Source organism: Pithys albifrons, chromosome 6 (genome assembly GCF_047495875.1).
Source record: "Pithys albifrons albifrons isolate INPA30051 chromosome 6, PitAlb_v1, whole genome shotgun sequence".
NCBI lineage: Eukaryota > Metazoa > Chordata > Aves > Passeriformes > Thamnophilidae > Pithys > Pithys albifrons.
In genome coordinates, this window is record NC_092463.1 from 33760696 (window position 1) to 33775018 (window position 14323).

At 42.9% G+C, this 14323-nt stretch overlaps 3 protein-coding genes across 3 annotated transcripts in view; 1 reads left to right on the forward strand and 2 right to left on the reverse strand.

Moving 5' to 3' along the window:
- Nucleotides 1-2199, forward strand: part of EIF2AK4 (eukaryotic translation initiation factor 2 alpha kinase 4) — a 35087-nt gene extending 32888 nt beyond the window's left edge. Inside the window, exons 38-39 of the mRNA XM_071558081.1 lie at nt 799-923; nt 1275-2199. Of these exons, the coding sequence (XP_071414182.1) occupies nt 799-923; nt 1275-1329 (180 nt within the window). The 3' untranslated portion in view covers nt 1330-2199. The remainder of the gene's footprint in view (nt 1-798; nt 924-1274) is intronic.
- Nucleotides 2200-3015: 816 nt separating this feature from the next.
- On the reverse strand, nt 3016-6023 carry SRP14 (signal recognition particle 14). The gene is made up of 5 exons (XM_071558086.1): nt 5913-6023; nt 5453-5525; nt 4739-4851; nt 4190-4222; nt 3016-3853 (listed from the first exon to the last, which is right to left on the reverse strand). Exons 1-5 carry the CDS (start codon nt 5934-5936, stop codon nt 3764-3766), a joined length of 333 nt encoding a protein of 110 aa, XP_071414187.1. The 5' UTR covers nt 5937-6023; the 3' UTR covers nt 3016-3763.
- Nucleotides 6024-7278: 1255 nt separating this feature from the next.
- Nucleotides 7279-14323, reverse strand: part of BMF (Bcl2 modifying factor) — a 77469-nt gene continuing 70424 nt past the window's right edge. The window contains exon 6 of the mRNA XM_071558082.1: nt 7279-7492. The gene's annotated coding sequence lies outside the window, so the exon portion shown is untranslated. The remainder of the gene's footprint in view (nt 7493-14323) is intronic.

The following is a 14323-nucleotide window of genomic DNA, read 5'->3' on the forward strand; positions in this document are numbered from 1 at the left end:
GGAGCTTGACTGAGGCTAGAAAAACCTTATTGTCAAATATCCAAGTTACACAAGACAGCATTAGGAAGTCCTAATCCAAAGCTCTGGGGTTTTTTCCCCAAGAATAGTTCACTGAAGTTAAGTCTTAACTGCTCTTTTTCAGAAACCAGTAAGCATTAACAGCCATTTCAAAAAGGTGTTTCTTGAAGCTGTTAATGAAGGAAGATGCAAAATAGAGGCAATTGTTTCAAGTGCAGTAGTACTTTAGTAGTTTCAAGTCACTCAGCACTGTGTTTAAAGTTGGAAGCTCATACTAGAGAGATAGATGCCTCCCCACCTCCTAAAGAAAAACCAAGCTCAAGAATGGCATCCTGCTTGGAAGTGCATTTAGTACTTCCGTGCCTTTCATTTGCTGCCCTGAAGAAGTGCTTGTCTCATAGTCAAAACCCAGTGAAACATTTCAAGACGTTCCAAATACTTAATTCATCCAGTCTGCCCAAATCATGGATAGTTTATCACCTTTCAGTTTAAAAAAGAAAAAAAGCATACTATCAGCTCACATCATTCACTTTTGATCACTCTTACATCAGTTATTATATTCTATCCAGCACTGCAAAATTGATAGAGCCTTTTTCATTGTTTATGCCATTTTAGCTCTAAAATATGTTAAGAAAATGATCCCTAAATTCTTAACCAAGTTGCACATGCTGTAGGTATTCATATTCTTTGAAAGTGATTTAACTAAGGAGCACTGCCATTAGACAATATTTGGAAGACTGCATCCTGTCAGAAGTATTTCCTTGTCAATTTTTTTCTTAGCTTGATGGAGATAGACAAGCCTTCGATGCTACTGTGAGACAGCTGATGTCACGATGGCCTAAACAGAGATGTTCATACTTACAAGCAATTTGTGATGAAATTTACAGTATCAAAATGGAAAAGAGGTAAATTTGCTAAGCTCTTACAGGTACATAAACTGACTTAATTATTTCTGCACTCAGTATTTCTCTTTGCCTCAGGTAGAGGGAAAAGAGCAGCTGCTCCTAATTTATCCTTCTCTTTTCCCTCTACCTGAGGCAAAGAGAAATACTCAGTATAGTTCTTTGACAGCTATGGGAAGAGTTCATTTGCTATCTAACCCTCACTTTACTGGTAAAATGTAAATTTTTGGCCAAACTTAAGACTTACTGATGTTTTTACTTAATCTTATTGCGATGATTTGTCATAAGAATTGTAGCTTTTGAAGCCACAGTTTCAACATTTTAAAATTTTGGTTGTTTTCCTTCCCTCTGCAGGGTTCCTGCACTTATCCTGTACAGTTACCGAGACGAATACAAGGTTTTGTTTTAGTACTTAAAGCATCTTTTATGGGATGCTTTTACAAATGGACAACAGTGTTTTGTCAAACAGAATTTCAAGAAGCTGTAATAATGCAAGACAGGCAACTAGTGCCTTTTTCTGCCTCCAGATTGAATTTCACATATATTTTCCTGGTTCCAGCCAGGACAGGAATAATTTTTGCAGTAGCCAGGAGGGGCCATGGCCAGGACCCAGAGGTTATTCTACAAGAAGGAAGGGGATCTCTTCCAAAGAGAAGGGGTCCCTTCCAGGTTGGCATCCCGTGGCAGAGGAAGTGGTCAGATATTGTTTCCATGGAAATTGTGTGCCTCTTTCTGGTATTCTGTCCTTAGTATCATTGCTGTTCCCATTTTCATACCTCATTGCTGTTTCCAGTAAATTGTTCTTATTTGAAACTGTGATCTTTACCTTTTGTGCCATCAATTCTCTCCAGCCGGCCACAGGGGAGGGGACAGCGAGCAACACATGGTTTCAGTGGAAGCACTGAATTGGAGAGTACCACTCCTAAAGCACAGCAGCCTAGTGAGAGAATACTTCTCCTAAACCACAAATATGAAACTATGTCAAATGTTCTATAAGCAATTAAGGACCGAGTCTCACTATAGGCACAGCTATGTATTACCATATAATTTTTGTCCCTTACGCTACAAAAATCAGCTGTACAGGTGTAAAACTACTTTTTTAAAAATAGTTTCAGACTACCTTTTATGCAACAGTAGTACTGCAATGAGAAACTTCAGTTCAAGAACTAGAGGATGAATTTCCTTCAACTCTATCAAACTGTTTTAAACTTTTTTGAAGAATTTTTATGTAATACAAGTTTTAGCTATTGAGCCTGACTGAAATATATATTACAAGCTTTTTGTGTGTGGTTTTTGGTGTTTTTTGTTTAAATTTACATATAAAATATGGTAGACTTCAAGCTGACAGTTGTTACAAACCTGGCTGCCTATGCTTGTCCTGTGGGTACTTTCACTTTTAAATCGAGCAGCAGCTTCTGTGAGATGGAAGACTAGACAGAAGCAAACACCTGTTTCAGACCTGCAGGACCTAAACCTAAGACTTTAAAGAGAAAGAGTAATCTGCATGTGGCCGAGGCATAACCAAAGTTTTGAACTAGCTTTCCTTACCTGAGTTGTCAAATTAAGTTTGAAGTTAAAGTCATAGTAATGATGGGAACATTACAATTATCTTCTTGAAGCTACACTATAATGCAACCCCATCAGAAAAATGAAGTCAAGAATCTGAAGATGATTTACAGTAGCCATAGTTAACTGTGCATTGTATTTCACATCAAAGTGAAATACTGGAATGAATATGCAGAAATGGTAGGGATTTCTGCAAATATACTGGTGTTTACTGTCCCTCCTCATCTGGTAGCTTCTTGTTTAAACAGCTCACACCTCTTTCTTTCTCTAACTGAAATCACTCCCATTGGCACTGCAGGCTTAATGCATTAAGAAATACCTACTTACTACTTCTACTCTTTTCTTGTAGTAAAGAGGACTGCAAAGTTAAAATATGTAGAAAGGTAACTTTAAAGACAAATCCAAGAACTTCTGAGAACTGTGAAAATTGTAACAGCAATTTGTAAGCAGCATGAGCAGAGTAAATCCTAAAGGCACAGATATCTGTGCCATTCTTAGTAATTCACCAAGACAAGCAATTACAATCAAATTAATTTTTCATCATGTTTAATAGGAACAATTAAGTATTTTTACATCTGCTTATATGAAGGAAGGAGAATTCAGATCCCCAAATATACTGAAGGATGAATTTAAAAAAAAAAAGAAAGTTTAGGTGACATGAGCACTTCTTAGCCATGTCTGAAGGGAACATGATGCCAAGTCCTACCGTCACCCTGCCCAGGGTCAGCACAGCTGGATCCACATGGAGTGAAGGCACAGCTGCCTGGCTGTACAAGAGCTGGAGCACTGTGCTGGCTGCCGTAAGGATATCCACACTGCCCCATGTAGACATGTCCCTCAGATTAAGACACAAACACAAAAGCAGCTGTTCCTGATAATATGTTGGCACCTGCCTTCCCTGTTGCTACTGAGGCTCATCAATAAAACTGGGACGTGTCACTGGGAGGCCTGCTCCAGTCTTACTTGGTTCTGGTACTGTGCATTTCTCTCCACCCTGTGTTACCCCCCCCCAAACAGGTTTTACACTGCAGTGAAAACAGCAGCAGTAGAAGTACAAAACTTCTGAGTCTAAAACTATTTTAGTATAACACTGTACATACTCCTGCCATACAACAATCCAAAGAAAGCACCTCTGGTCTTAGTTTAAACAAAATTACTGATTACATCTCAGTATCCTGCTGGAAGGAAAGCCAAAGACAAGTGGTTACTCAAAAAGAAATGGACTTTGCTTTGAGCAAGGGTCAAGTCTATTACGGTGATGGTAGGACACTGTTCTGTCACTGTGTTGCTTTACTCTTCTTGGTTTTGCTTTTCTTATCTTTCTTCTTCAAGCCATCCATGTTAGCTCTCAGCAGATTTGAATATGCCTGAAACAACAATTTGAACTATTTAAAAAAACCTCAAATACCTAAGTGACAACATGTGAGAGGTAACATTTTACATAATACTAATGGATAGTTATCTGCATTTTCTCAGAGAATCGTGCTCTTACACCCTGCATCAGAAAAATAATGTTTCTAAACCAATGCACAAATTCAGATAAAACGGGATTTTTTTTAAACAAATGCAGATGGATGGGTAGTCTAAGATTAAACTACATAGCAGTTCAGCATGGAATCAATCTATTCACAGCTGTCCACTGCTTCCAACTGACCACTCCCAGTACCTAAACAAAAGGAAGATAAAAGGCATACAAAACTTACCATCTGGAATTTATTTACTTCCTTTGAGCTCACCTACAAAAATAATACTGGAGGTTAACCAAGAAAACTGATTTCTATCACAAACCAAGTATCAGTACATGTTTACCCACCAGTTAGGATCTAGTCTTTTTGGCTGGAATTGGATCACCAGTAGTCAATAGCCTGTACTGATACATTGTGACTTCACTCATTCAGAAAACCGAAAATGCTACTTGTAACAAAATTCTCTGGAGGCCGTTCTTCCCTAATCCATGTGTTTTCAAATGGCAAGAATGTAAAGAAACATTCAAAGGAAAATTAGATTCACTGGTAGGGGTATAAAAAATGCTTGAGCCCAGATTTGGTCAACTATTTCTCAAAGTAACATTTTTGCTTGCATCACATTACAGAGGAGAGCTAAACTAAGAGTCAGCGCTGAAGCCATTCCCAATTCAACACACATCAGGTTTTCAATTTTTACTTAACATTTTCTGAAATACCATTAAAATATGGAGCATTAAATCAAAGACCCATATGGCCACTAATCTTTCTAACCAAGCTATCACTTACCACTGTACTAATTTTCTTCTTTCCATCAGTTGCTCTTAGAAGACACTTATTGTCTGCTGGTTCAAAACTTTCTACATGGCCTTTGCGTGGGACTGGTTTTGTTCGACCATCATCTGTATTGAAAGAGAACGTTTATTCAGATGCCTTCCCATATGTTAAAAACTGCTCCTGAGGAGATCTGGAAAACACCTTGGAATTTAAGGCCATCTGAACTGCTGCTGCTGTCAAACTGTTCACAGACCCCCTACTCTGTAACCCCAGAAGGATCTGTTCCAGAAGCTACATCTGCCAGAAAAAATAAAGTGAACTGTCGCCCCGACATGCCGCATGAGGCACCTGCTGCAGCAGCAGGATGCTTTAAATGCATGTCACAGGGCACCTCAGGTACTGCCAGCTAGCCAGGAACCAGAACATGAACAGACAAAGGCAACACGGGAATTCTCTTACTGAAATCTAGTGGTTTTCAATTATTGAGAATTAGAAAGTCCCAATACTTCGTGCAGTCTGAAATACAGTCTTACTCAAAGTTTATTAGTACTAGTACTAACTATTAGTACTACTAACGCAGTACCATTAGCACTCCAGCTGACTGGTTTGCCCCTATGACCGCTCTTGTTCTCAGATACCCTGGATTATAACTGTTTCTTTCAAAATACCTACTGACAACAGTCAGATCTAGGGGCACACCTCTTCAGTACCAGACTTGAAACTTACATTTCTTCAGCGTTATGAACACACTCCCGGAAGTTCTGCACTTTTGGAAGAGCCTGGTAAGCTCCGTCAGGAACTGCAAGAGAAGGAGACCGGGACGTGGGTGGGGGCCACACACAGGCCCGAGCTGCTCTCCCCGCGCAGCCCCCGCCCTTGCCCGGGCTCTCAGTCCCGCGGCAGCCGGCGCCGAGGGAATGCGAACTCCGAGCTCTGTCCAAGCTGAAGCTGCAGGACACGAGGCCCCAGCCGGGGCGGCCCGGCCCGGCCCGCGGCCCTGACTCCGGATACAGGGGCTGAGCTTCCCGCCCCCGCCCGAGACACCGGGGACAGCAACGCGACGCTCGCCTCGCCTCGCCCCGCCCCGCTCCGCTCCGCTTCGCTCCCCTCCCCTCCGCCGCCGCCGGGGCCGCCGCGGGGCTTGGCGGTCCCGGTCCCGGTCCCCCTCCGGCCTGCCCGGCCCGACCTGCTCGCTCTCCAGCAGCACCATCCTGCCCGGCCGGAAGCAGCGCAAACGCAAGCGCAGCACGGGGGCGACACGTCAGCCGAGACGGGGGTTGGCCCCGCCCTGCCGCGCGCGACCCCCCAGCACGTGCCGCGGGCCCGGCCCCGGCCCGGCCTGGCACCGGCAGCGCGGGGAGCGAACCCGGCCCAGCCCGGGCCTGGCACCGGCAGCGCGGGGAGCGAACCCGGCCCAGCCCGGGCCTGGCACCGGCAGCGCGGGGAGCGAACCTGCGCCCGGCAGGACCAGGGCGTGCCGCACACCTGAAGCTCCTCCGGGGCGGATTCTGGAAAAGAGTTTTCTGTCAGGCTCGGGTTAGTCGGTGCGGAGCACACAGAAGTAGCATGGGATCTACTGCCTTTTCATGTTTCTCACTAGTAAAGCAGATTTATCGTTCCTCCTAGCAAAAGTGACACATGATGCATTACGTGCACATAAAAAGGGAAAGCTGCTCTCAGGGTGATAGGTGCTTGCACCCCTGAGGAATTCATGCTGCTCATTTATGAGCTCTGGTCTGTGTTCTACGCAGAACTGAGATACCTTATTCTGTTACCATTCTCGTGGTGGGAGTGTTGTTTCATGTATAAAGCAACACTTGATAATCAGAGAGCCTAGTCATTCCAAAAGCGTTTTTTAGAGTTCACAATTCTCTCTTTTCTGCAGGTTAAGAGGAAGGCAGTAGAGGGTGCTGTGATTGCACACACACAAGTGAAACTGCCTAAAGAACAAGGACACAAATACCCAAGAAGCAGGTCATCACAACACGGCCATCGTTTATCAAAATTCATCAGGTTACTAAAGTAACTCTGTTACGTTAGAGTCAAAGGAAGTGTAGAGATTCAATGAGACCTTTCCCTTACTGTGGATGGTATTGTCCTCCTGATGTTTTTGCACTTGTATTATTTGTAATTGAGGAAAGACTTGAGCAAAGTAAGTTCCAAAAACTGAGGAATGCATGTTATTTATGTTTTCTGAACACGGGCCTTCTAAGGGCACACTCTCAGTGCTGTGGTTGGAAGTACTGATAGGTCAAAGCACAGCAGAATTATAGAAAGTGATGGGCCCTGCCCCTACCAGTTTATAGTCAGTGGCCAGGACAAGTGAAGATGGGGGGATGCTTGGAGTCATTACTGGCCTGTACTTTCTCTAACCCTGGCTAGTTGTAGGAGCAGTCATAACAAACTCCTGACTACAAGAGGTGGTTTCCTCAGAAATCAGAGTAGGGTTGTGTTTCCAAGAGAGCTCTGAACATGGACAGTGTAAGAGTGTTGCAGATTTTTATAGGCAACTTGTGAAACAAAAGCAAAAATGGAAAAACTAGAACAATTGCAACATACTCCCCCTTGGAAACTACCATGGTCACAGACACTGGAAGGCAGAAGTACATTTCCACTTATTGATGCCAGAAGAGAAGATGGGTTGTCTCATAGCTGAAACACAGGGACTACAACTCTTACCTGTATTCTGACTCTTGACTTCACCAGAGGAGTCTTGCGTTGCCCTGAAGTGGTCTCCTAACTTCCCTTTGACACAATTCTTCTTTCCTAAAGGTGGAGAAATAGATGAGGTTATTATATAAACCTTTTACACAACAAAAAGCATCAGTGCCTGTGGGATGAGCACCACAGAGGGTTTTTTTCCCCTTTTGCACAAAAATCTCACCCCTCTCTTAGGTGCTACTTCTGTTGCTGAGGTGTGTCTTTGGGACGTCATGGCCATAGTCATGCCCACCTTGATGTAGATGAGGTGTCAGTAGCAGCGAAGCTACTGCATCAGAGACTCTGGGAGGATACAGGGCATCCACCTCTCCAGGCAAATTCCTTGCAGGAACCTGTGATACTAGAGCTCTGGTTCTGCTGTATGCTGGAAGAGGAGCCAAAGGGGAAACCGCTATGAACAACTCCAGAGTGTTGCATAGTTTACATTTTTCAAATCTGTTTTTTTATCAGCAATCTTTTTGAAAATATATTTGTCTCACTGCTAACAAAAGAAGTGGCTCCACTGAACTGATGAAGTTCTTTTCACAAGAAAGAAGGGGGATCTTTTTTTTTGCATGCATGCGTGTGTTAGCTTATCTTCCTGATCTTGAAGTTGTTTTTCAAGCCAGAATGTCACAATTTATTTGGGGGAGAAGCCTTAATCACAACTTGCAAACAAGGTGAAAATGGAACATTTTTAATGATTCCTTTCCAAAAAATAAATGGAACAGGGGAATGCTGACATTGCTTTACTTTTGCCAGAGGCTGCCAACACTCCGAGGGAATAAACTATTCAGCTGGCGAAAAAGTGCTGATCAAACACTTGAAGGAGCTAAAGGGATACTCCCAACCATGATATACTCGCTTTTCACTCTATCTGCTGCCCCAGTGTAATGGCTCTCCTGTCACCCCGTGCCCTCAGGGAAAAAAAAAGGGAAGGGGAAAGGGAAAAAAAAAAAGGTTGGATTAAAACAGTAGCAAGAGGAATTGGTGGATCCAGAGAGTTGGCAGGGGTATTAGTATTTTGTAACTTGATCTGTCATGTGACCAGGGCAAGGCAATAAAAATAAGTCTCCTACCAGCCCTCCTGTTTGCTCAACTTTATTATATGGTGTCAGAACTAGTTTCTTTTTTCTTTTTTTTGTTTTGGCAGAAATTTAGCAAATGAAACCACCTGAATCATTAAATCCTGAAGGAAATCTGGCAGAGAACTGGAGGAGGTTGTTGCTGCACTTCTAAGTTTTCCTGGAAGCAAGCATATCCTGAAGAAAAAAGAAGGTGAAACCTCCTCTCCTAAATGTGGTGGGAGGGGCAGGAAGCATAAAAATAAAACTATTAGAAGTCAATTAAATTCTTGATCAACCTTAGTGGAAGTTGGCAAATATCTATTTGAATTAGCTAGCAAAGATTACTTATTATTGGGTACCACACGCACACATTCAGCTGCCTCACACCACCGTGAGGAGAAACGTACTAACATACTGTAAATTACAGTTTGCTCACCACAGTGCTCAAGATGAGTTAATAACATATAATGGCCCACAATTCACAAGTGGATCATTCTGGTAATTCTCTTTGATCTGTAAGTTCAAGTGTACCATGTCAAAGTGTAGCTATGCGCAGGAAAAAGTCAGTGTTGGAGCAAAACCCCAGTAACAGGCTCCCTCCTTTGTACAAGTCTATCATTAGCACTGTAAAAGCAGAGATGCACACCTCACTGCCTTACTGGCCTCACCAAGTCTGAGATTAATGGGCAAAGGAAAAGCCTTCCAGAGCCAACATTTAACAGCAGCTGGTTGGGCGGAAAGACTATTAACCCTGGAATAGCTATCAAAACATCCCTAAGCTCTATGCCAGAGAAGTAAAAAAGAAAAGTTTTAATAAGAGGAATTAACAATTACTCTTTTTTCTAGCATTAGGTGGATTTCCAACAAAGTGGTTACTGGATTACATTTGTAGAGGTGAATGTCAGTCCTGGGACTGGGTCTTAACTTCCTTTATAGGTGGCCCTTGGGAAGAGAAATAAAGGACATGCAAGGGGATGACAATAAGAAGAGGGAATACGGATACAGAAGCACAGAGCAGTTGTTTGTCTGATCAGCTGGTCTCCATGGAAAAGAGATATTCTGAATAGCTTATAAATCCCAACAGAGAACTAAACAATGCATTTTAGAAAGATCTTTCTGAGGACCACAATATGCCACCAGAAAGCTGCTGAACTCCGTGTGAAAGGCCAGCTTCCAAAGAGCTCTCTTCAAGAAACAGGAGGTGTTCTATCATGTCTTAGGAATCAGTTCACGTACCCTGAGTGTTTTCTCCAACATTTCTGTTCATTTCAGTGAATCCGTCCTGTTTTATTTGATGTCATGTCATATTTACACAAAATGAGTTTCAAGGACAGGCTAAGTGTACCCTTGAGTTCAACAGGCCCTGACATTCATTGTGTAATAACAATGTTAACAGTGATTTATATTTTGTGAGGGAGACCAGGAAATATGTATGGGTAAATATCTTAAAACTCTAATGCACCACATTACTACTGTAGTGCAAACTGAAGTCTATCTGAGTGAGACAAAAAGATTGTTTATTGGAAAAGGGCTTCATGGTTTTGAAGTACTATCCAGATTTTAGAAAGCTTCTCTGTCAAGGAAGACAAGGGATGTATATTTACCATACATGTGCTCAAAATGGTTTTGTAACAAGCCTCTATCTCACAAAAAATGGGGAGAAATAGGCCAAAAGAAAAGCAGCCCAGACGCAGACCTGGTCTTCTGTGCAAGTGATGGCATCATCTGTGGTCTCTAGGGAAACCCTGCAATGGCATGGATGTACTGAATCCATGAATAATAATGTCGTGCACAACACACTTCTGGGAACAGTGACATTAAAGAGCCAAGTTGCTAAACACACAGTGTGAGAAGGGGTCTAAGAGACAAGAAGCAACATGTCACCATATGTATTTAAGTTTTGAAGGCCAGCAAAACACGGTCTCACAGACCTCCAAAACCAATGCAAAATACTTCAGGAAAACAGATAAAAAAGAGAGGGATGCAATTTGAACATCCATACTATGTTTTGAAGGTACATTGGTTCCAGTAACTTTCAGCTGTGGGTAGAGCAGAGTGGAGTATGAGAACAGCTTGTTCTGAAAGAGTGCACCTGAGAGGTGACACAGCTGAGCTGTCCTGTCCCTGCTGCCACCCTCCTCTAGCAGCCTCTCTGGTTCTCGGTCAGCAGCTGCCTGCTGTGACTGCTGCTGGGAAGTGACACTGCACTGCTCACACAGACATGAACTAAAGACTGCATGCCCGAGAGCACAGCACCGTGGTTTTGTGATATGAGCTCTCAGTGTGGTTTCAGTGGGTCTTTGTAAGTCATTGGTGAACTCCAGCGGTGCAGGATCAGGCCTGTACAATATGATGAACCTTCTGGGTGCTCTAGAAATTATATTTACCAAGCCTCACATCTCATCTCTCCCCAGGAAGAGGGTATATAGTCATCACTTCATTTTGTATGGCAGATTTCTAAGTAGACACAGAATGTCTGGTTAAGAGCTGTGCAAGGCATCAGGGAGGTAATTAAGTTGGAGCTCAAGAGTAATGAGGTGACAGCGATTGTGTTGAGCATCATTTCTTTCACGTCAATGTGCCCTACTTTCAGAAAGACAAAAATGCACTTGTGAAAAATTTCCACCAGACATTCCCAGTAAGGCTACAGGATTTTTTTTTAAACTGTATAAGTATTTAAGAGACAGAATGAAGACTATCATACCAGATTAAAAAACCAAAACCAAAACATGTCAGTGGGAATTCTAGGTCAGCAGAATGTCACCAGGGAGGACAACATTGTCCTTGATATTAGAGATCAGCGGGGGATGTGTAATTAGAGAAGGAGTCAGAAGGTCTCTGCTATCCTCCATTTGCAGCCCCATCAGAAGGACAGAAACCCAAGCAGCACATACTCTCTTGATACCGGGGAGTCGGGGAGTGTTGCTGCCTCAGGAAGAAAAGGGTCACCTACCACCTAGCCAGCACTGTTTCCTGCCTCTGTTGAGGATGCCCAGCAAAGCAAGAGCTGGCTGGACTTCTGAGATTTAAGGATCACAACACAAGCTGCAGTGCCCGTGAAACAATAACTTCTTCACAGCTTGGGTAAGGATGACTGATACAAGAACTGTACCTCACAACAAAGATACAGTCAAGTTAGTTACCAGATGAGTAAGGTGACAGAGGTTGGCTCAGACATTATTGCTCTCACTTCTCGAAGCCCTAATTTTGGAAAAACAGAGGCAGCTTTGACTGTTACCACCACATATTTCCAGTATGACTCCCTTCTCGTAAGAGCTGCCAAGTGTACCTGCTTATTCAAGCTTTACTGGTACTTCTTGCTCTTCCCTAACACTCCTCCAAATGTCCAGACACTTTCTAGGAACACGGTGGTGTGGGGAGGCCACTTTGCGCAGCCAGCAGCTGCCGTGGGTTCGCTGGGTCAGCGGCTGCAGGAAGTGGTTTCCTGTTTTGCTGGTGCTCAATGCCACTTAACAATAGGGGGAAAAGAAAAAACTGCAGGATCTAAGCACTGCAAAACTGTTTTGTACATGAGCTGTCTGCCTCCTCCCCAGTCTGCTGCAGACGCCCCCACCTCACACCCCCACCCCGGCTGGTGCATGGCGGCCGAAGAGAGGAACAGGGTCACTCGCAGCTGAGGTAATGAGTGCTCGAAGGTACCTCTGCCTTACAAACAGCGTGGACCCCATATTAGTGAGTCTGAAACAGCAGGCTAGATATTGCTAGTTTGTATCCTTCCTCCTGCCTCCAGTGGCAGAGAAATTGAGAATGATGTGCAGCACTTCCTGGAGCATCAGTGTCAGCAAGAGTCAATTATGCCTTCTTAAAACACCTAAAAACATCTTGTCCATCATGTTAGATGGTTTTCAACACCATCCTGAAATAACAGATTCCAGCAGTGGTCAGTTCATTAGGGCAGGAATAGCATTGCGCATGATTTCTCACTCTGCCTTTCTGAAACACATACTTCTCCTCTAACACTTTGCTCAGTCCCAAATCCTTAATCCTGTTTTATCAGCTCACAGAGTGCTCTTACTCTTCTTGCCTTCTACTGCCTACATACTTAGGCAGCATCCCTTGCTACCATGACAGAGTTTGGTTCTTGTGATGCCAGTACATGTCCAAATCCTATCTCACTTACTGGCTTTGTTTTTCAAAAGCCTCTTCTGAGATTAAGGGCTGCAGGGAGTTGCTATGTAAAGCAGATGAAACTAAGCATTGTAACTGCAACTGGAGCCTCTCAAAAACAGGAAACTCAGGTTCCCAAACTGTAATCTGAAATTGTTGCTATCCCTGTCCCTTTATTTCTGCCTCCCCCTCTGTTTCTGAATATGTTGTTTTCAAAGACACACAGAGCAGCAGACAGGAGCCCCAGGCAGATTGGAAGTCACAGGCTCTTTGTTAGTGCTCAGGCTATAGAAATCCCATGTGAGTCACCCCTGCTTGCAGTAGCAGGTAACCCAGACATTGCCAATCAAGCTCACAGAGCCTTAAATGCAATCCTGCCAAAGAAATTATCAGAAGCAATGTAGTTATTACAAATGCAGTCCCTTTGTTATTGCCTGTAGCCTTAAAAGTGTGTGACAACTGAATCCTACAGCTTTCAAAGTTTCAGGAGTAGTGTTGCTTGAAGATACACATGCAAATATTGCACTAAGTTTACAGAATAGTGTGCCAGAAACCCCATTGAAGGATTTATTTTGTTAAAGTTTTTGTTAGTTTATTTTTAAAGGGAAACCTTGACTAAGAACCCCACCTGCTGGTTTTGGTTTGAGGTTTTTTCAGTAGAGTTGTGATTGTGTTATAGTGCTAGTAAAAAGCAGTAAAATTAAAATGCCAAGCACACAATGAAGTTTTACATAGAGCTCCGTCAGTAAGACAGAGTAATGTAGGGTATCGTGTTTTATCCTTATAATCACCCAATGTTGTTTTATCATCATCTGAACACAGCAGAAGAGCTAAAACCCTATTGAACTCCTTTAGAGAAAGAGTGCTCTAGGTCTTTATGAAGAACATCACAAAATGAATATGTTCAAGACAAAAAAAGCCCCACAACTCCTATCATGAATCTGGCTTTGTCTATGCTAAAGGTTTACCAAACATTATTTTGCAATCAAGGTATGATGTTCTCTCACTTTCTTCTTTCCTTTATTTGTTTACCCAGACAAGACTGAAGAGTATCCTTAATGCAAGTTTCTCAGAAGGCATCAGTCATCTGTCACATGTGTTTATATATCCATGCCTACTGTGTGCAGTCTGGGAAAATCCCATAGTGCTCTTCAGGAAGAATAAAGAGCACAGGGATGAGCAGTAGCATGACATCAGCTACCCATGGAGCAGCAGTGACTTGAATGTTGTGTTGCACTCAGTGCTGTTAGGACATGTTAATTGCAAAGCTAGAGGAATATAAGCAACATAGGAAATAACATCATTATTCAGCAAGACATCAAATGCTATCTCAGGTGCCTGTTACTCTAGCTCTACTACTTTAGCTGTTAATGGTGTATTAGTCATCTGACCACACCAAACATCAATCTTTCACTGCTCATTACACACTCAAATACAAGCTACAGCATAGGCTTGCTCCATCCAGCAATTACAATATATAGCTGTGCTATAAAATCTATTTTGTCTAGAGGTCAGAGTCAGAAACAAATTAATTAATTGCACTTTTTCCATTTCTAGGCTAAGATTTTGGTGCTACTTTTCATTAAAAGACTACTTTTTCTATAACTAACCTGGTTTGCCATAATAAGCAGCTTGTCAGCAAGAAACTCGTCATACAGAGGCAAGCAACAGGCATTTTATCATTACAAGGCACCTGATTATC